Source organism: Saccoglossus kowalevskii, chromosome 6 (assembly GCF_978046115.1).
Source record: "Saccoglossus kowalevskii chromosome 6, keSacKowa6.1, whole genome shotgun sequence".
In the NCBI taxonomy this organism is placed as follows: Eukaryota; Metazoa; Hemichordata; class Enteropneusta; family Harrimaniidae; genus Saccoglossus; species Saccoglossus kowalevskii.
In genome coordinates, this window is record NC_140646.1 from 11,168,436 (window position 1) to 11,191,025 (window position 22,590).

The 22,590-nt window shown below is 35.1% G+C and overlaps 2 protein-coding genes and 3 long non-coding RNA genes across 7 annotated transcripts in view; 3 read left to right on the top strand and 2 right to left on the bottom strand.

Moving 5' to 3' along the window:
* Nucleotides 1-138: 138 nt before the first annotated feature.
* LOC144350426 (uncharacterized) lies at nt 139-22,289 on the bottom strand. The gene is made up of 2 exons (XR_014929679.1): nt 21,663-22,289; nt 139-493 (listed from the first exon to the last, which is right to left on the bottom strand). It is a non-coding gene; the product is annotated as an uncharacterized LOC144350426 (long non-coding RNA).
* Nucleotides 2,528-5,002, top strand: LOC146741504 (uncharacterized). Its single transcript, XR_014929678.1, has 3 exons — nt 2,528-2,604; nt 3,087-3,276; nt 3,742-5,002. It is a non-coding gene; the product is annotated as an uncharacterized LOC146741504 (long non-coding RNA).
* On the bottom strand, nt 5,789-9,950 carry LOC146741505 (uncharacterized). Its single transcript, XR_014929680.1, has 2 exons — nt 9,742-9,950; nt 5,789-9,295 (listed from the first exon to the last, which is right to left on the bottom strand). It is a non-coding gene; the product is annotated as an uncharacterized LOC146741505 (long non-coding RNA).
* LOC144350425 (uncharacterized) lies at nt 10,999-16,094 on the top strand. Of its 2 annotated transcripts, XM_085500048.1 has the most exons (7): nt 10,999-11,373; nt 12,921-13,046; nt 13,367-13,477; nt 13,825-13,905; nt 14,146-14,223; nt 14,771-14,905; nt 15,009-16,094. In XM_085500048.1, exons 2-7 carry the CDS (start codon nt 13,025-13,027, stop codon nt 15,125-15,127), a joined length of 546 nt encoding a protein of 181 aa, XP_085356174.1. In that variant the 5' UTR covers nt 10,999-11,373; nt 12,921-13,024; the 3' UTR covers nt 15,128-16,094. The 2 variants fall into 2 exon arrangements, with proteins under 2 accessions (XP_085356174.1, XP_077864741.2); XM_078008615.2 differs by lacking the exon at nt 10,999-11,373 and having other exon boundaries at nt 12,600-13,046.
* Nucleotides 18,727-22,590, top strand: part of LOC102806947 (uncharacterized) — a 9,365-nt gene continuing 5,501 nt past the window's right edge. The window contains exons 1-4 of one of the 2 annotated variants that reach the window (XM_085500050.1): nt 18,727-19,032; nt 19,153-19,260; nt 19,720-19,830; nt 20,230-21,508. In XM_085500050.1, coding sequence (XP_085356176.1) covers nt 18,843-19,032; nt 19,153-19,260; nt 19,720-19,830; nt 20,230-20,483 — 663 coding nt within the window. In that variant the 5' untranslated portion in view covers nt 18,727-18,842 and the 3' untranslated portion in view covers nt 20,484-21,508. Of the gene's footprint in view, nt 19,033-19,152; nt 19,261-19,719; nt 19,831-20,229; nt 21,509-22,590 lie in introns of those variants that run through there. The other variant, XM_078008616.2, reaches the window with a different exon arrangement.

Here is a 22,590-nt window from a genome sequence, read left to right on the forward strand (position 1 = left end):
GCTCGAGGACATTTTTTTCAAGGGCTGTTACCGCGGTTCTACACAGTTTTTAGTTCGAATCGCCAATCGAGAAAACACACACCCAACGTTGAACATTGGCTGCATAGATCTGTATCTTATGTAACGCAAAAATAATAATTTTCGATTTACTTCCCATATTTATTTTTCAAACAAATACTAATACATAATAAAACAATGTATACATGTGCTATTAGAGGGCGCAATTTATACATAATAGTTGAGCGAGTGAATTGGTATTTTTGCATAGGATGATTTTAGTTATGCTTAAGTATTCATATTACATGGTACAGAATAATACAATAAATTGAATATCGATGGTGTACATAAATCCAGCAAACAGTCGAGTTATGGTTTTTTTCGCTCTGTGATTGTAATAAATAAATAAATTTAAAAGTGTTTTCTAATTTCTTTGAAAATATGTAAGTGTCTTCTTTAGTTTTCACCACTGGAACTCTAAGTCTCGTTTTTCGTCCTGCAATGTAACCAAAAAGCACATTTATTGGTTAAAAGCACACGACCCTAGGACAATCGTTAGTGAGTAGGTACATTGTATATGCGTGTTTTTGTGCTGTGAGAGTTGCGTCGGAGTTAACGAGTCTGTATGCTTTGGCGATTCATTGCCGTGTACAATGTTGTAATATTTGCGTATTCGTTTACATGTATCAAATCACATTATCGTGTACGGTGAATTACACATAAATTACATAATTATAGTTTTACAATTTGCCTGATTTGTTTATATGTAGCTTTTTAGATAATCTAAAGAACCGTTATGTTCCAGCCAGCATAATGCTTCCAACATATTGTAGAAATATTTTTTCTAGTCGATGTCGATGTATTACTGTAAATAATAAGTATTTTTTGTAATCTGTACTTTGTAGGTCAACCTATTAACTAATGAGTAACAACGCACAGCTTTCATGAGCTATCAATTCATAATCAATTTTCCAGACACAAACCTTTACAGATGCAGTATCAAATGACACAGATTCAAGGCATAGTTTAGTTGATGTATTTGTAGTAGGAACGCAGTTATCAGTAAATTTGTTTATGTTGAGTCGAACTGATAAACAAATGCACGTACATATTCAACCCAATCATAAATATGTCAGTGTTAAGTGAAAATGGAATTGTTAAGGGCGTGTCAGAGATATGGCCCCGGAACGAAAAAAAACGCACACACCGTGACGACATTTTGAATATGATTCCTACAATAACGTATAACGTAATCGACCCAGACGTGATCACAGACGTCTTTGAAAATTCCTAATTGGAAATTCAAAGACAAAAAGAAGAATTAATGTGGTAGAAATTTCCTTGCATATTAAACGACACAGTAAACTTCAGAGTATCCAAACACAACGATTTGAATGAAGGAAAATTCATATCACATAGTATGTTTTGTAAGGAATTGCGTAATGTACAAATATTCTGTTATTGGTTTGACTATGTTGTGAGGTGTACTTGTCAGTTAATTATTCTGCTCTTCTGTTCTGTTGTTTTCTGTCGATTGTCAGCTGTTTGGTATTAATTCTTGAAATTCCCCATACTACCTATGTCAAACAATCTTTGGTTGGGCATGTTATTTCTCTTTTAGAGCCAATAGAATTCTTCTATATTAGTCACTTCCAGTCACTGAAACTCTTTGTTATAATAATCAAATAATGGGTTATAAAAACGTTGCTAACCTTTGACCCGAGAATTGAACCTGGGGTACTCATTGCGACCTTACGGTACACGGCTTGCTGGACTACTTCAGTTTAAACTTCCTACAATCCAATCAGGGCAACCAGCGAGAAAGTAGCTGCTTTGGGAAGTTAGGCGGGTAGTGTAATTGACTAATAAACAGAGGGCTCCTCAGGGATAACGATCTGTAGGATATATCTTTCCAAATACTTTCCAGGTAGTACCAATATATGTCAGTTGAAAATTGTTTGACTAACTATCAATAGGCTGAAGTCTAGTCCAAGTTCGCCACACAAGGTAATGTAACACAAGTATCACCATCATTATAAGATGAAATAATATTTTTGGTGGGGAAGCCTCATCTGGCTACTAGCTTTTAACCCCTAAAAATTGGTCCACAAAGCGTCCGAGTCAGTTCAAAATACTGCTAAATCCCCAGAAAATGAAAATGCTGGAAAAATCGCTGTACCTTCCGCTTGAAGCCAAGGCCACCAAAAAGTGTTTTCTTTGACATTGGAAAGAGAATTTGCATACTGCACCTACACTAATGACAAAGACCAAGATGGCGTGACTAGCTACAATCTGATTAAAATAAGATCCTAGTTTGGGCTTTTTTTTTTTTTTTTTTTTGTTAAAATAATATCATTCATATTTTTTTTCATATAATCTATTATTTTTTTTAAAAATTTATCTACTGCTATTTTTTTTAAGTTTTGGTAATCACGAGCGTTCAAGTACCTCTCCGCTGACGGGATTAGTCAACCAATCACAGAGCGCCTTACGAAAACATGGTGATGCACTTTGCGCGTGCGCATGAAGTGATCACAAAAAATTTAAAAAATGGCGGCGCTTATCGGTCAATCGAGCGAGAAACTCGAACAAATAATTGACCATGAGGTGAGTATCTGTTGAATATGACATGTTTCCTATTATGATTGAACTATGTCGGGTATTGGTGGCCGTTTAGTCAAGTAACAATATTTATATACGCGAAAATGCGTACTCGTGTGGATATAAATGAAAACACCAGTGTTATTCATAGGCGCTCGGAACGTTTCTTGGATAATAAAAAATGACCTAAAGTAAGATCGGCATAGTTAGTCAGTCGCCGGTACATTCGCCTACCACTCATGTTAGTCACATTAACAAGGATACAAGGAGGTACGTTGTGTTTTAATATTGTCGCCTCATGTCTCATTAATGAAAGACCAAGTAAATGTTTTATTTTATAAATGGTAATTTACTTGCACAACAGTACTGTCACTGGAAATTGTTTAATTTGACTGGTTCATCTCATTTCGAAATCTATACTTCCTGTTATTATTTCAATATACTGGTGATTAGTTTCTAAGTGATTGATTAATTGGTAATTCTTCCAGATAGACAGTTTGACTTTGTTGGGATTTAGTGCAAAAATGGCCAGAGATATCCAGATTGATAGAAAGTTGCCAACCTATATATATGGTACCCCAGAGGAACAAAGTACACCTTCATAGACATGCTACATCAACATCATGGTGATAAGATTGTATTATTGGTAGTTGATGAAGTTCATACTATTCCAAAGTGGTAAGTATATTGCTTGAATGCTTGCTTGTAAAATTTGTATGCATGTTATTTCCATAATTGACACTAGAGGCATTTTGAGTCGATCTGTAATTCTAAACCACTCACTGCATTATGGGAAAGAACTTCCATTGTATATATAATCTAGAAACTGACTAAATTCTTATGTAAATTTTGTGAAATTTTTCAACAATATTAGGATTTGTATCACTATATTAATATACAATTTTTTCATCCTATGTCAGAGATGTTTTTGAGAAACAAGTAAAAAAACAAACAAAACATTATTACCATATACATGTACCACATTTCGGACTCTTGTAATCTCGATTTTTATTTTATTTTGAGTATCCTGATGGCCCAGTACCGATAATGATAAAACTATGACAAACATGACATAATCTTGAATTCAACATGAATCTCTTTAACATCTAAATTCAGCATAATTTCTTTGATCAATTATCACAGGGGTGAAAAATCTGATGCAAGTAACAAAAGCAGACGAAAGGCACAAGAAGGGGCATTCCGAACTGGGGAACTGAGATCGTTTTTTCCTGGTGTCAGAGTTTTGGCATTAACAGCAACAGCATCAAAATGTCTGCAAAATCAGATTAAGGAAAGTTTAATTATGCAGACTGCAAAGTTGTAAATGTTTGCCCAAACAGAGATAACATCAGACTATCTGTTTTGAAGATTCAACGAGGTATCCCATCAACATTTTATTGAATGATCGACAAGCTACGAGAAGATCTACATGAATCCCCAAGGACAATAGTATACTGTTCATGCAACAGGAACACTTTATCATTTTTTTTAAGGAGGAATACCCTCAATCAGTTGATTATATAGGCATGTACCACAGCGAGACGGATATTACAGTCCAGGAATCGCACTTAAAAGAGTTTACTAAATTATCTACTTCTAATTTTGAGATTAATTTTTTGTACAACAGCTCTTGGTATGGGCATTGACATGAAATCAACATACCATGTACTTCACTATGGGCCATCATTTGATCTCGAGAGCTATATACAAGAATCTGGCAGAGTTGGAAGAGATGGTAAACCACCTCATGTCGTGTTATTTTATCACGGTGGAATGTTACGCGACATTTGTCCAAAAATGATACTCTCTGTAGGAGAGTTAAATTATTTGAAGATTTTACATCTAGTAAAGACTTAAAAAACAAGGAATCACATCACAACTGCTGTGATATATGTGAACAGAACTGTTCTTGTAGTAATTGCGACTCTCATGCTAACTATATAGAACAAGTCATTGTCAATGACATGTCCCCGTTCCGTTCATATTTGAGTGACATATACATTCAAAGCAGATCATGACCGAAATGCACCTGCATATGTACAACACATTGTACTAAATCTGAACAAAATCTATCCATGCATGACTGAGATCCGGCACCGGAATTGGGAAAATACGTGATTTTGATACATTTTCGGCCTTAAAATGGCCATCATTCAGCTAAGCCGATCACGAAACGAATGCACATATCTATTTGTGACATGATGTACCATGTGTGTGTGAAGTTTGAACTTGATCAATCCAGACATGTCTTGGATATGGATCCAGAACTAAATTCTTCAAAACAAAATGGCCGCCAGTCGGCTATTTCGAACTTGATCCGAAAAAAAAAATTACGTGCATCAAGGTCCTATTATGTTTAATGTATGTACCAAATTTGAACGAAATCTGTCCATGCATAACTGAGATCCGGGTTCGGAATGGTGAAAATGTGCGATTTCAATGCATTTTCGGCCTTAAAGCGGCTGCCATTTGGCTATCGTTAATGAGATCATGAAACAAATGCACATACATATTTGTGACATGATGTACCTTGTGTGTGTGAAGTTTGAACTTGATCAGTCCAGACATGTCTTGGATACGGATCCAGAACTGAATTCTTTAAAACAAAATGGCCGCAAGTCGGCCATTTCGAACTTGATCCGAAAAAAAAAATGACGTGCATCAAGGTCCTATTATGTTTAATGTATGTACCAAATTTGAACGAAATCCGTCCATGCATAACTGAGATCCGGGTCCGGAATGGTAAAAATGTGCGATTTTGATGCATTTTCGGCCTTAAAATGGCCACTATTCGGCTATCGTTAATCGGATCATGAAAAAAATGCATGTGCATATGTCCCATATAATGTGTAATGTATGAGTGAAGTTTGAACTTAATCGGTCCATTTATGTTCGAGATACAGGTGATCACGGACGGACGAACGCACACAGGGCAAAACATAAGTCCCCGTTTTCGGACTACGTCCGAACGGGGACTAAAAATATATGATCCATTACTGTGCCGATACAGAGAGTGATAAGTCATCAGATGACACGTGCAGTTTAGAATCGGATGCTGTATTGGCAGATTCATCACAGTCTTCATGTTCTCATGAAAGTTTGGAAGCAGACCAAACTGAATAAATCAATGTACATATCACTTTGTTGATCATGTATGCATTTAAAAATCAGAGTGAAAAAAAACACATCATTAATGTAAATAAATAATTTTTTATTACAAATTATACGATTCATTTTTGGCTCAAGTGTGAGTTTAAGGTGTGTTCCAGAAAATTATCTTGTGAACAAATCAAAGGATTTGCACCAAATTTGATAGGGATATTAAACATTGATGTATCTACATGGCATTACTGTTGGGGATAATTTACTCATGTAAATTAGCTAGTTTGCAAATTATTTTTACATCATGAACACCTCTAATTTGGATTCAATTTGATTTGGGGGGGGGGGGTGACATACATTGATGTAACCTGCATGCCATGATTGTTGATAAAATACAGTACCTAATGAAAATTTGGATTACTGTAAAATGACTAATTTTCACAGGGTTTAAATTTTGCTGATTTACCATTTCAGGCATATTCAGTGGGTTTTTAATTCACGGTTTTATCATTTAGATTATGTGTTCTATGCTAAATTTTGCATATTCACTGGGTTTTAATTTAGCGCATTTTCAAATCAGCGAAATAAGCAAAATTAAAACCCAGTTAATAATTAATCCCTTCACAGTATGTCGTGAACAATGCAACATATTTTACCAACTTAGAGTTCGACCAAATTGCGTAGGTGCACACATTGATGTAATCTGTATGCAATATTACTATTTGGAATAATTTGCATATGTAAATTAGCTATTAGCATATTGTTTTTACTAAAGAATTACCTTGTTAACAACTTGATGGAGTTTGATCAAATTTGGTAGGTGTACAGTACAGGTCTAATGCACCAAAAAGCTGGCATTTGGGCCAGGCTAGCCATACCATGCTTGCCTGTTGTGGTATGTTGTGAACAAAAGTCACAGCAGGGCAATTTCAGGGCCTCTGTAAAGTTAATGTTAATATTCAGTATGTGAAATTCTGTTTCTATTTTATTTTCAATGTGGCCAGTATGTTTCCTGTTAAAATTTGATTATTTTAGGTGTAAACAGTCACTCTACTAGGACAGTTTGGAAGTGGGCAGTAATTTGCATATAGAACTCCTCTCACCAAACACAAACAATGGAGAAAACCATGGACTAGTGCATCTCATTAGCATAAAACAAACAATGGAATTGTTGAAAAATAACTTGAACAAGCACACAAACAGTTTTTGCTATAGCAGTAGCCACAAACTGGGGATCTTGGAATAAATTCAGAGATGTATAAGATGTTGAACCTGATACCCTGAAAAATAATGAATTATGGCACAAATACGCTATAGAAAAAAATTGTTCTTGCTTTCAGAACAGCCTGTAATGGCCTGTTCACACCTTTTAACGAGCATGTTTCCTGACTTTCCTAGTAGAATAACTGTGGTGTAAGCAAACACTGTAGTATGTAGATTTTATACACAAGTGTGGGTTCAAATTTTACTTGCCAAGATGTTTTTTTGATATCGCCAACCTAGATACTTGATAAACTTCATCAAAATTATGATCATATAAACCTGCATGATAAATTATTATTCTACTATAGTTTACCTTGTACATGACAAGTACAATTAGGTAAAGCTGGCATAGATTGACCTAGCCTGGCCTGGCCTGACCTGGCACAAGGGGAACATCAGTTCAGCCCTGTACTGTATACTTTGATGTAATCTTCATGCAATTTGCATATTTAAATTATCTAATTGGCATATCAATATTTGTGTACACTTTGGAATACAAAATAAACAAGCTGAAAATAATTTGTAGGTATCTGAATTCTAAATAATTATACATTCATTTATGCCAGCAGCCTAGTGCGTTTAGACAAGGATAAATCAAATATTTATGCCCGTCAGACAATCAGATCTTTGTCAGCCAATGATAGCAGAGCAATAATAAATATCGTAAGCAATTGGTATGTAAATCTGCTAGTCATAATACAGAGTATTATCGAACATTCAACTACACGAGCAGCATGTACAAGTTTCACCCCAACTTCAGATGAACATACTAAAACCCATTTATTGTGCAAATAACCTGATTAATATACATAGAATGTTATCACAAATTACCTTATTTCCTCTATTAGTAGTACATGATGGACTTGTGTCTATGGTAAAAACAGTAATTTTAATCATCCTGTATACAATACATGTCATTTTTGGTTCATGTGCAATTTTACCTTTCCAAAAACGAACATTAGAATATCTTTGCAAGTTTGTCGAACTGGTCGACATACTGTTCTGTTCTAAATATGTTTTGCACAGCGTTTTTGACTTGCCAAATGATATAAAATAATGAATGCTAAACTCTAAGAATGTTGTTAGAATCACATGCGTGACACTCTGTTGCTTCTAATAGAGCAAATATGGTAATCATATAACTACACACCATGACGACACAAAAATATTCTTTGCTTATGTATTCTGAGCTTTTACAAGCTTGTCATTAAAACCCATACAAATCACACACATGGATGATAACAATAATAACAAATAACAAATCCTTTGATTTCTATAGCGCTAAATGTGACATACAAAAAAGAATTAAAATTACAAGCAGATAGATATAACAGCTATAGAAAAGGGGCAACAAGAAGCATTGCCACCTGTATACATTGTGACTATAGGGGATGTGATGATTTTGGCATTGCAAGGTTCTGGTAAATAATATACATAGAAATAATTGACAAAATAAGTTAAACACTATGGCTGTGTACTTCATGGGTATTTGTAAAGTACTTCAAGATGTTTTCTGGGACTTTTTTATGATAACCATTATACATTACAAGCATGGTTCTTAATTCAATTAGATCATATACATTTAATACATTAAGTTTAGAAAATAATGGTTTTGTATGGCTAAAGTAATCCCCCTTTTGTAACAATTTTTATAGCTTTCTTTTGGAGTAAAAATAAACAATTTAGAGTAGTTTTATATGTATTTCCCCAGATTTCACAACAAAACACAAGATATGGCAATATAAGGGTTGAATACAGATTTTTAAGTACAGATGAGTCTAACAGGTGTTTTAATTTGTAAAGAATACCTAAGTTTTTAGCAACTTTAATCTGAATATTTTTCACATATTCTTTCCACTGGAATTTACAGTCCAGTTCTACACATAAGAATTTAGTATGATACACTGACTCTTTCAATATAAACATCATTGATTTTGATTGGATGGACACTGTTTACATCTTTACAATAAACAATCATGTAGTTAGTTTTAGAAATATTTAAAGATAATTTGTTAGCCATAAACCATAAGTGTAACTTCTTCAATTCTCTAGATACTGATTCGCACACTTTTTTCAGATCTTTGCCAGATAAAAATATGTTAGTATCATATGCATATAGAATAACCTTTAACAATTATGATACATTACAGATATCATTTACATATAGTATAAATAAAGTTGGTCCAAGAATTGAACCTTGCGGAACTGTATACATAGTAGAGTCCATGATGGTAATTGTATATCTTGTAACACATCACATTAGATATCTGGATTAGCATGGAACTATAAATCACAAACTGCACACAGGTTTGTTTGGGTTGCCATGATTAATCTGTGTGGACAAAATACAAAACCAATTATCTCCACAATTACTAGTAGTATAATGTGTTACTGGGACGTGAAGTTGACGATCTAACGTATGCGGTTGGTTGCCGAAGTCTAGTAGAAAATATTGTTTATAAATGATAAAAGACGCCCAAAATTGCCGCTACTACGATTTAAGCCGACCCTGTATAACTAGTGTCATTTATAAGCATTATTTCATGCTAGATTTCGGCATAGACCTTTTGTCTTTTAAGGTCTATGATTTCGGCAACCAACCACATACTAAAATCTCCTATGATTGTTTCGCTACGCACTACAAAATTACGGCACGGAAATCTTACAATCAAATCATTAATTCATAACGTTAATCATTTTTTAAGCTAAAAACTAGTGAATGACAGCTCAAAAAACAAGGCACGTGAATAGTTACTGAAATCGATAGCGATAACTTACGTATTTGCACTGTTCAATGTAACGTCTATATACGTCTTCCGAAAAAATACAGCAGAAAAACAAGTCCACCATTGTTCATGTGTTTGTTTGTTGTGTCGCTTCTCCTGCTCTAGAAAGTGATTTGTAACACGAGTTCTGATTCATCTACGAGACTTGAACGCGATTTGTATAGGTAGTTGGTCAGATCCTTGTGGGCTCTCGCGATTACCAAAACTTAAAAAAAATACCAGTAGATAAATTTAAAAAAAATAATAATAGATTTTATGAAAAAAAAATATAAATGATATTATTTTAACAAAAAAAAAAAAAAAAAAAAAAAAAAAAACCCAAACTAGGATCTTATTTTAATCAGATTGGACTAGCTATAGATTTTGCGTTAAAATGAGGTTCTTTGAATACTGCTAATGGAATCAACTGCTGCCATATTATCCTCATTAGCCACATGGTAGAACAAATCTATTCGTGGGATAAAGGAGGGCTTGACAGGATGTTTTTGGTGTTGGAGACACCAGGAAGATGTTCCACCCTTGACTCGGCCAGAACAGTGCTGTCATTGTTGTTCTGTTCGACAACTTTCTTAGCGAGTGAGCACGACAAGTGAGTCATGAAATCTACCACACTATGCTTTTGCCTTTGCTCCGAGCCCTGAATATGTGACTCAAGACAGGTAGTTGGCTACTTAATTGTATTCTCCCTTGGTGTGTTTGCACCCCTGGTTTATTTTGTACCGAGTGCACCACGTGAGGATTAAAACTGGTCAGGTTTTGAGAGACTGTGACCTGGTGCCTCCCCCTTGTACCGATGAATCATGTAGAACCACTGAAACGGGTACATTCAAATGGTCAGTTTCTGGTGGTAGGCAAATAATATATCTGTTTCCTCCCCATGCAACCAGACTTTCCAATTATCAGTTCAAGACGTAGTGCATGTGATGACACCCCATGTACTGCTCTTCAATACATGCTGTGCTGTAGCATCAATTAAATGTACTGACCACGGTATTTTTTACTGAAGTAAGGAAATATTCTTGAACTGATTTCTGTTCTGCCTATCTTAGCTCAAACAAATGGCTGGAGCTGTCAAAACATTGCATCAAATGACCTGGTAGCTTGGAAATTCTGTCATGGTCACACTGCTGCAATGGCTAACTGAAAGCAATATTTTTCCGTGTGAGTATGAGTCAGAGAGGTCACCAGGAAGTAAACTGCTGATTTTGGTAGGGATGAAATGTCATTTGACTTGACCACCTACACATAATTAGACCCAAACGTAGACACGACTAGTCATAATTCAGACGCCACACCAAACATTTTATCATTCTGTGCTGTTGAACGCAGGATAAATGCCTCCTGAGAATTCAAATCCCACACATTTCTTGACAATGTCTCTTTGGTGAGAAGAACAACGGATAATCTATCTGTGACATCTCAGTAGGCTGAACAAGGACTTGTTTCTGTTTATATATGCTCCCAGTTGAATACACCAGCTGAATCTGAACAGAGGATTCTCACTGAGAACGTTTTATCGCTTTCTTGCAACGGCCCTCTGTTATGGGCTTGGAAATATTCAACCTGTTTCTCTCTGCATTCCTATAATACTTTGATGAAGAACTCCCGCGATGCCTGCTGTTAGGTAAGAGCAAGTTCATCTCGATCCTTATTAGCAAGAGTTGCAGCTTGGCGACGTTTATTGTTGACTTGCCACTTTCTTTCATCCCATAAGATATAAACATCGCAACTCGAATGTCGGGAGCAGTCATGGTGGTGCGACAAGTAATTTTGTCTTTGCATTAAATGAACAATTGCGTCAGTTAGACTTGGGTTTTTGGCAAGTGGCTAGCTGACTTAACTATCCAGTACACGAGGCCCCAGAGACTGGCAGGTCAGCCATCTTAAAGAGCACCATTCAACACGACTTCCACATAAAGTAAATTGGCTTCGGCAAATTATTTGATGCAAATGATTCACACAACCACAGCTGTAGTATGGTAAAGCAAACGCCGTTCTTGTTACGTTCTTGTCACATTCTCGGGTAAATTATATAACCCATTATTTGATTATTAATTAATAAATTAAATAATCATTTACTAACAAATAGTGGTATACTGGAATGTGACGATATAAGCAAGCACCCAGCCAAAATTAATTCAACATATTCTGTCAGGTTCCATAGTCAATAAACGATTTTCACATCTACAAGATAAATCACGGGAGTGGGAGGGGGGCGGTAACGAATATATTATTTATTATCAAGAAAGCAGAAATTAAAAAAAACAACATATGCCCTAGTAATTCATACATTGTACAAATGTTGAAGGATTTATGTTCGATAAGCAACCATTCAATCCGAGCGATAATCTGAGTCTATAGGTCATGTACCCGCTATTTATATCTGGGCAGACAAAAGCCTTACAGAACAATACACGTACATTATACACCGTAATAAACAATTCGACGTTTAGTTTCCCTAGATAATATCCGCAGTACATATTTGTCCTACTGAATTTGCTAAGTATAAAAATCAGATAAGTCGATTTTAATGAAGAAGTGCGTTTTTGTGTAAAGGTAATCAGATGGGTCATGATGTGAGTAATAGGAATTCCCCACGCAAATACTAAGGGCGTATACAAGGTAAAGTCTTTATGATTGTAATGAACTGTTTTCAAGAAAGATAAAACAAGCAATTTCGTCATCCGTGCAAAACTGTGGTTAGTTTGCATACAATATGTCCATTAATTATGAGTAATAGGTATTCCCCTGGGTACATTAATATACTAAAGTTGTGTAATTAATTGTGGGCGGGGTTGAACCACTCAGCCAGCCAACATATTAGAATATACGTGAAGTGTAACTCATCTATAAGCGTGTTTTTCTTTATTTAAATCTACTTTATTACTTTTCTGCTCAAAATGCACAGGTTACGGAACTTGGTCTCAACACACATCCCAAATGGCATACCCCTATCACTATGGTATCACTCACAGAACCAATACATACTAGGGGAATTCAACAATGACGCACTAACTATTGTTAATTGTTTTCAAACAACGACGACAGTGGACAGAATCTACTCAACAACAGCAGTCAAAATGAATTCATTCACGACCACGGAAAAACATTTCCGATATTTACAGATAATCGCGTGTGTTTTTCTACTTTTCCCACAAAATTCATTGATAGCTCTCGAACTGCCCCGACCAGTCAATCCTTGTGACGATGAATATTTCTACAGAGGCGAGGCTTTTGGTTGTAACCCGTGTACGATATGCAGAAACGCCGAGCATATGAATGGATGTGAACAATGTTGTAAGTTGTATTTCAAAACATATGAAAGTATACACATATTAACTATTAACAGTATAATAATTTTAATAATGTCAAACAAAAAAAAACATTATTTCTCAACTCTTAATATTAATAAATTAAGCTTAATTGAAACTGACAAACGGAGTATACGAAATCATACATCACTGTAAGAAATTAAATTCATGAGCCAATTGAACATGTTTCAAGGGACAAGATTTTATTTTTTATTTTACATGTTGTTGTATGTCTATATTAAGAATATCAATTATCAGTAAGGTAATTTCACCCTTCTCACATTAACTGGCATGTATATTTGTTAGTTACAGATCTCAAGTGTGATCCTGGTTGGTTTTTTCGCAATAAGGACTATGGTTGCCACCCATGTATTGTATGTACGACGCCTGATTATCTACCTGGATGTAATGAATGTGGTAAGTAACACAAACATCACATATAAAACATGTCATATATAAAACGTAACTCCTTTCAGATCAGGCATCCAAAAATAATTGTGTACACAATAGATTAGACATCCAGTGGCTTGTTATGAATTGATTGGATGAATTCATATTTTATTTATGAATAGATTGGTATATTACTATGTTTTAAATATGTTGTTTATGCCTCTTTTACAGTTGAATGTATGTATATTTTTAACTATATAATTATATAATTACTTTGTCTTTTATTCAGCTTTATTCAGCTTCTATTTACAGTCTGAGATTGCATTGAACTTTAGTTTGAAATTGTAAAATATTTCAATGTATTTGTTCTATAGTTTTCTCAACGACTGAATCATTGCCAGTTGAATTGAGTCTAACAACGTTAGCAGGGGATATTACAGTTGATAGTCATATTGGTAAGGCACTATTATTATCAATTCATAAGCACACTGTTACAGGGAAGAGTAGACCCAGAGATGACTTAAAGATGACCCAAAGATCCTGTTGATCATTGTCATGCCTGTGATTCAGTTCAACATTTTTTTGAACTGAACATGAATGAAATTCATATCAAAATAACAATATAAATCTATTATTGCTAATAATAGTTAATTCTGAATATCAAAGCGTTTCTTTTAAATATTTTTATACCACAGATACAGACTCATTGGTAGTGTCTACGCTAGCAGATAACGTGATGGTTAATGATAACAATTTTCCTAAGAAAAGACAAGGTAAGACAAAAGATAAGTGTTGAAATGATTGTTCATTTACAAAACAGACTTGATTTTTTTTACATTACTGCGTTTAATATAAATAATTAACTAAAAGCCATTTTTGCATAATGTCGCTTACATTTACTATGTTTATTCACTATGTTCAATTTTCGCGAGTTTTTATACACACACAAAAATGCATTTGGAGTGGTCCAAGACAAATATTGTAATTCGTAAGGAAGCACAACATGATTCAAACTACTGTCGTCCGATCCCGTCACATAGTATTTTTGGCAAAATGTTTATTTAAATTTTAAATATAACGTCTAACATTTTTGGACGAATGCGTTTGTAAAAATCAATGAAACGGGGGGGGGGGGGCATTAATCCAATTAGCTACTGTAAATTTTCACAGTTCTCAAATTATGTTTATAACGTTTTTGGGCCGTTGGCCATATATCTATCTATATATATATAATGAAAATAAATATGTTCACTATACATGCAGACATGTGAAGACAATTATGAAATTGCTAAACTATTTATTCTTTATTTGTGGTTTCAGAAATGTGGCTTGTATCAGCCATGATTTTAGGTGCTACGTTCGTTACATTATGTGCACTCGTCGTGTGTATGGTGTGGAAAAAAATTCTTAATAATATAAAGAAAAGGCGGCATCGTCAACAATACGACACTGAAGGTGAGTATAACAGCGACTTGTTAGTTCTTATCAACATTAGAACACTTCTAATCCAATCATTAATCCATAAATGTAACACTGACACTGTTATTAATATTTGCAGCAATATACATGAATGGGAAATATGAAACAAGATTAACAACACCAGTCAAATATGCCGACCACCTCACACGTTTTGGACAAGATTTACCACACCAGCCTGTCCAAGAAACCTGTTTGTGAGATTCTGTGCCCGACAACGACCGGTTTACAAGTCATGTTTACAACATTATTAATTTATTTATTTTATAAACCATGGAATCTATTAATTTAAATAGCAGAATTGGTACTAGCTGAATACTTTGTGAGAGCCATTCACTCAACTAGCGACGTTCGAAAAATTATAATCATTATATCGCAAGAAATATACACTCTGTACCAGAAATGTATAAACGCGCACCACTTGAATCCCTAAGCAATGGGAAAAGTGATATGTTTGAGACTATACTGAAGCCTGAACCGTATCGTTGATGATTAACCACGTGTAGCGGTCAATATGTAAAAACCGGTTATAGGGACACCGGGTACATAATTTGAAATACATTCCAATGTATTCAATTGATTACGCTTATTAAAAAAAATATATATTTCCATTATTTGTAACAATCCTGGTGCGCGTTAACAGCAACCTTATTTGAGCAGCAGATATGCCGTTGGGAACCAGAGCATAAAAGATTTTTAACTTCGAATATCAAGTACAGTACCGAAATTGAGGTTAAAGTTCGCGTCGAATGTGATACATACACACCATAATGAATTATGTAAGTTATTAATGCTGACAAATATTGTAATTGCATAATGATTGTTGGTGGTTTTATTTTATTTATTTATTTGTTCAACATGCATGTATTTTGAAAACATAACAAATGGAATTTCCTTGTCTTGTCATAGCTATTTAAAGAAGGGGATTTCCCTACAGGAACTGATGCCGAGTTTGCTTATAGTCAATGTATTGATACATTGGTTAGTAATAACAGTGTTGTTAGTAAAATGTTCAGCTCCGATGGGGGAGCACATTTGAAACAAACAACATGCTAATTATCAAATTTGTAAAAACCTAAAACACAGAACATTGTAAACGCTAGAATATATTTAAATAAACACACATTCATCAAATAAAGTTATTTTAAATAGTTTCTAGACTAGAAAATGTTTCAATCATATTTTACTCGAAAGCAACAAAAAGAGATAAAAATAAGTCATCTGAAGATGACACAGCCCCCACTTGTCAGATGTGATTATAGTTATATGAATTATAAAGTTTGAATGTATATGTATAAAATCGGGTAGGAAGATTAAGTTGAAAATCAAAAGTATGTTACTCAAAGTTAACAGGTAGGACATCTCTATTAAATTTGGTGAAATTTGCATCAGTTTTAACAAAAATTCACAATCAATTGAATATGGATTTACATGAACTATTAGTTTCAAAATTCAAAATTAATTAAACATATATTGACAGATCTAGTAAGTCTATACCAACTTTGGTCTCATTTGAACAACTATTTCACAAAATATCGACAAAAATTCAAAATTCATTATAGATGCAAATGAGCTCGTTAATTAAATTGAAACTCAATATTGCATAGCATATATCATATATAAGTCTCTACCAAGTTTGGTGATTTGGACTATTAGTTCACAGAATATTAACAAGAATTAAATATGCAATTGAGCTCATTATTTGATTCCTTGAAAAAATAAATCAATGTGAATCTGTACCAGTGGTCACTCTGTCTTTGTACCAAGTCTCAGCAAAATCGGTCCAGGCATCTCCGAGAAATGATGATGGACACATCCAAACAACTGGATATTACAGAATTTTGACATTCAAAATTGCCGCTAGGCAGCCATATTTGATCCAATCAGGAAATAAATCCATGTGAATATGTATACCTCCTTACTGTGTCTTTGTGCCTGAAATCATTGAAATCAGTCAAGGCATCTCTGAGAAATATCAATGAACAGACAAAAGCCATGAAAAACAATCAAAATGGCTGCCAGTCGGCCATAATTGATCATTTCAAAAAAGTAAAACAACATGCATCTGTATGGTCGGTCCCTTTGTATTTGTAGCAAGTCTCAACAAAGTCGGTCAAGCCATCTCCGAGAAATGACCATGGACAACACACAAGGACCAAATTTGACTGCATTTTGGCATTAAAAGTCGGCCATATTTGATCGAAGCGGAAAATAAATTGACGTGCACATGTATGGTTGACCACTATCTCTTTGTACCACGTTTCAAAAAAAATCGGTCCAACCATCTTCGAGAAGTCACTCAGTACGAACTATTGGACTGACTTTATCCGGGTGGGGCTAATAATCCAAATGCAAAATGGCAAGGCAAGAATATTCTGAAAATGCACTGGCAATGTAATTGTTAAAGAACTACAATAATTATTGAATGGTGATGTTAAATGCATACATTATATATACTGCATAATGGATTTAAACAATAAAGTTGATAATTTGAAGTTGGTCAATATGCGTCAACTTCTGGGACAGAAAACTAGGTCAAGTATGTCAGACTAACAGGTCAGACGCAGAATAATAAGATCAGCCAGATCACTGTGTGTGTATATGTAGGGATGGGTGGGTGTCACCAACATAATTTGGAAGACGTTTATTAGAAATTATCCATGAGATACAAATGTATAATGTCATATTTGAATTACCCAAATTTATGTCAGGGGGGTCCTGACTTTGAAAAGCTGATGAGGTCAAACTAACTATTGTATTCAGGTCGTGGTTTGAGTTCATCAATATTACGTTTACTATCGGATTTGTTTTTAAATGACGCTGGAAACATCCGGATAACAGTCAACTCAATACAGCAATACCAGTATTACTGGTAGAAACGTCCCACGCTTATACTGAATACAATATAGCCAAATTTAATGGCTAAATCAAACCATGAAAATGGTGAGTTTTGACATCCCCAAATTCAAAATTTCCAAGGACCATTTATTACTAATCTTCTGTTTTTATTACCTTTCTCCCCCCCAAATTGTGTGTGTGCTTGACTTGCATATGCTGGGCTTGTATTAGCATAATTATCGACATACTCATTCTAGAGTCCTGCCCACTTAAAGGGTGTTGGTCGTCGCGCAGCTCGTGTTCGAAGTTCATGTAAATAAACACGCGCTGTGTACGTCGCTATGAGTCCGATATCGAACAGAGCAGACTTTATATTCATTCTGGTAATACATAAAAAGGAAGCCAGTCCAAATCAAGATATCTATTAGCAATCGTGTTCAACATTCGATGTGGAAATAGTGTACTTTCAAGCAATTGAACCAGATAACAATGAACAGCAATGAAGAATCATTGGTCATGTTTCTACTCGAAACAATACAGCTAAGCTTCAGGGCTGAATTAAAACAATAAATTAGTGAATATTGACACTCACTAATGTTAAAAGGTCAAGGACCATTAGATACTGACCTCCCGGTCAAGTTATCATTATTATAAAGCATATGTGAAAGTAAGAAAATCGTCCGTCTGAAAAAGGTATACTTTGTCATGGGATTTTCCCACCACTGTATTGTTATTTATGTATTTTTACCAACATAGAAGCCTAGACGGTCGTCTTCGCTGTATAAAAAAAATAATTAATATATACTACCTTGCGTTATCATTATATTATTATATATTTGACGTGTTATTTCAATATTTTATATGAGGTAATTATCTATCAAGGGAAACCCCCTAGGGAACCCCCTGGGGGTTTCCCAGCCTTAATTATAAAAAGGGTGACATATGTACAAATGCAATACGTCAACCTACAGAGCGGTGTATCATACACTCTTATAACTGACGGATGCGTTGTGTAAAATAACATTGATTCGAAACTACTTATTAGCTAATTCAAAATTATTCAAAACTCGTTAGTAAAATGGCTGGACATACAGTGAGTGTTATGTGGGTAACTGAATTTTTGACGCTATTAATATTGTTGGTGGCAATTCAAGTAGCGACGCGTCAACAGTGCGGAGACGGGCAATTTTACAGGGGTGAACATTTCGGCTGTAACCCATGTAAACTGTGCACATCTTCAGACGACATACCTGGCTGTGAAGAATGCTGTAAGTATGGCTCAACTAGAAGATTATTAACCGATCGTAGTAATTGGAAATGTAGAGTGTAATAATGTATCCAGATAAATCACTGAAGTGACTGACTAATTTTATTTTTGTATTTGTCAGACTCACGTCATTGTGAAAATGGTTGGTTCTTTCACGGTAAAGACTATGGCTGTCACCCTTGTAGTGTGTGCAAGACACCTGACGATTTACCTGGATGTGATGAATGCGGTAAACAATATATACTATATTTTATACAACACTTGATTTCACGCAAAGGTGAACAGGTGGCAAATTTAGTAACTCTGTGCAGATTTATAATTTCAGTGATCGGTCCAGAATGCCCTCCATTGTTGATGATGACATAACTTACATTAACTCACTAACTAAATCAAAACCACTAAATCAAGTGTCTACTATTACACGGGACCACCATTATCAGTATACACCCGCGTCATTCCGCGGCAGCCAAGATTGTATGCCCACCTCTTGCTGGCGGTATGCAAATTAGTTAAAATGGCAACACCAAACACGCGTTGTTCACGTGTTCTTGGAGAAGTATGGCGTGTAAGCTATATGCATACTCTATGAACTACAGAACAGAACATTCTTATTTTTGTTGACACCACTTTATAAAGTCACTGAATAGTCCACAGTATTTAACGTTAGTCTTACTATTTGGTTATTTAGATTTTTCTACATCTGAGCCACAAACACTAACAGCAAGTGATTTGAAGAATGACGAAGCAGTGATATCAGAAGTTGACGATGACGTAGTGAATAAGGACAATCGAAATTCAGGTATGGCTGTGTTTCTATTTCAAAACGTATTTCCCTAGTATTTTAATGCAGAGTTTATGTTCGATCTAGTACTGAAAAAAGGCTGACGGTGTTTTCTTCGCTTGTAAACAGACGGTAACCCCGCGACAGTATGGGTACATATTACAGTTGCAGTGGGCGTTGCACTCATCGGACTCATGAGTGCACTGGCAGTCTTCGCTTTAATTCACAGACGCAGAAGGAACACATAAACGCGTGACGTAGTTCATAATGATACTAGAGTACACGACACCCAAGGTATGTTAGTTGCATGTTAACATTTTGCTGCCGGCAAGCATTCAATGCAATCACTCTGATCAAAGAAGACAATATACCAAACAGTTCGGTCGAATATTAACACTTGCTCATTTTCTCTTTCAGTCAATTTTCAGAACGATAAGTTTGAACAAGTATTAGTTCCAGCCCGGGGGCAACAAACCAAACTCGACGGTCAGTGTGCGCAATACGATGCAATTTCTGTCATTCATTCAGGAGGATCAAACTTCCATGGACAAGAATCACTTCCACTTAAGTTAGCCTCAGATGATCACGATGTGTTAAGCCGTAGCAACCATAGTGTGTATTGTGACGATACCGAACGCAAGCAACTAGTAGATATAACTACCAAAATATAAGATGATTTTATAGATAATTTGAAAATATAAATCTTGAATTTGTCATTAATATGTTTGTCTACTTACATAATTCACTTTTATCTGCTTGTATTTTGGAGTTCTTATCAATACCTCAAGGATATTTGTTTTCTATTTTCTTTCCTAGAAATTCGAAACTTTTATATGAATTTGGATATTCTTTTGGTAAGATGTTCTTTCTACTTTTTGTTTTACAAATAAGTTACTTTGGCCGATTTGGCCCTTCGTTATTATACACGGATATGTAAATACATGTAAATGATAGAGTCTCAACAAACTTAAAGCAGGTGAACAGTATTGTGTTGCTCATCACAACACCTTATTTTTTTAGGAAAATCAAAGATAAAATATTTTTTATTACCTTGTGAACTGGGTTGTTTTATTAGGTATTAGTATATATTATGTACAGGCTAAGCACGTATTGTTGATGAACGTACTACGAGTTCAGAACGGCTATTTATATTGACTAATAACACAACCAGTCTGAGTTCTCGCGTGATTTAGGATATCCGTGCATTTGATGCGTTATTGTTTTTGTCGACAGCAAATAATGGACTGGTTAAAGTGCAAATTATAAATACCGTAAATCACCCGGACAATTTGTTTAAAGAAATTAAGAACAACATGTCTGAAAAATCAGACAATGGCACGGTCTATTTTGAATAAGGCACATTAAGTCGAAATCCTTGATATGATACTGTTATGCTAGTTACTTCAACACCTTAAAAATTAAAGCAGACAAAAACTAGCATTTTGTAGGGGAAATTAAATTCACGTTGGTACAATCGTTGAATTGCTCTGTGGCTGCGGTGTTGAGTGTGGTGCATATTTTAACATTTGGGGCCATGATCAGACAGCAAACAGCGCACGTAAATTACAAGTGAAATCATGTTCATACAATGGGTAGAATCTCGCTCGCTAGCAAAAACAAAAACACTAAAATTGCAAGACAGTCTTTTGATGTCGTTTTCTTGTATATTTTTTTCACTGAATAAAGGTTAAAACCACGCCTTGATAATAGAGTGATTTCGGGAATTGGGAATACCCGCCAACTATCATACAATCACCTCATGCAGGGTATTTCCCAATTTTTGTGGGTTTGTTCCCAACCTGCCGATCCTTCACATTAATGAAATGGTTGCCTTGAACATTGGTACATACCTTTCTGAAATCCATACTTCGAATTATGGCTGTTAGCAGGAAATTGTCCGCATACTATTGGCTCGCATGTCTCACCATTCTACTAACAATTACCAAGGCCGAAAAACAGTGCAACGATGGCGAGTTTTTTAAAACCGGCGAATGTCATATATGTGAGAGCATTTGTTACGGTTCCAACGCCGTGAAGGAGTGTAACCAGTGTTGGACACGTAAGTACCAGTCGCCAACTGATCTACTAAGTAATCGATAAATCATTGTTGATAACAAAAATGTATTGTTCAAGCAGCATATCGCCGATCGGTTATCGGATTTGAACTCGGGTTTTCCAGTTTCACGGTGTTGTTTTCAAGTTTGTGTAGTGCACACAACCAGTGAATTGAAATTTGTCCCGAATTGGCCATTGAATAATAACATCCAAAAAAAAATACTGTTGTAACTGAGTTTGCCAACTAATCAAATAAGGGCTCTTATATCGCTTCGGTACGGCAGGACTTAAACAGAGCTAACAATAGATCGACACCGTACTACGTCCCACACAAACAAATTAAACAATTACAAACTCTCTCGAAATGATCAAGATAGGGAATAAAAATGTTGGCTGATGTTAGAGTACATATCAGAGTAATTAATTTCCACGTACACGGAAGATGGGATAAGAAAAAAAACAACAACAACTACGCCACAAAACTTGGAACGATTCCAATTGACGGGTGCTTACTGTGTCCATTGTTAACGGCAAACAATGATATTACTGTTAAACCCAATACACTGAATGAGACCATAGGTAAATAACAGCTCCCCTGCACATGAATTGTTTATTGTTGATGCTCTAATCTGCCACCCTGGCATATGCTGCAATATAAAATCCATTTAACAATTAAACTATATATCAAACAATGAATCAATCCTACATTCCAAATTTGTAATT

Coding starts and splice junctions, on each gene's coding strand:
- LOC144350425 (XM_078008615.2), top strand. CDS start 12,650: ATGCACAGGTTACGGAACTTGGTCTCAACACACATCCCAAATGGCATA. Junction 13,047..13,366: donor GAATGGATGTGAACAATGTT/GTAAGTTGTATT, acceptor TATATTTGTTAG/TTACAGATCTCAAGTGTGAT. Junction 14,906..15,008: donor TCAACAATACGACACTGAAG/GTGAGTATAACA, acceptor TAATATTTGCAG/CAATATACATGAATGGGAAA.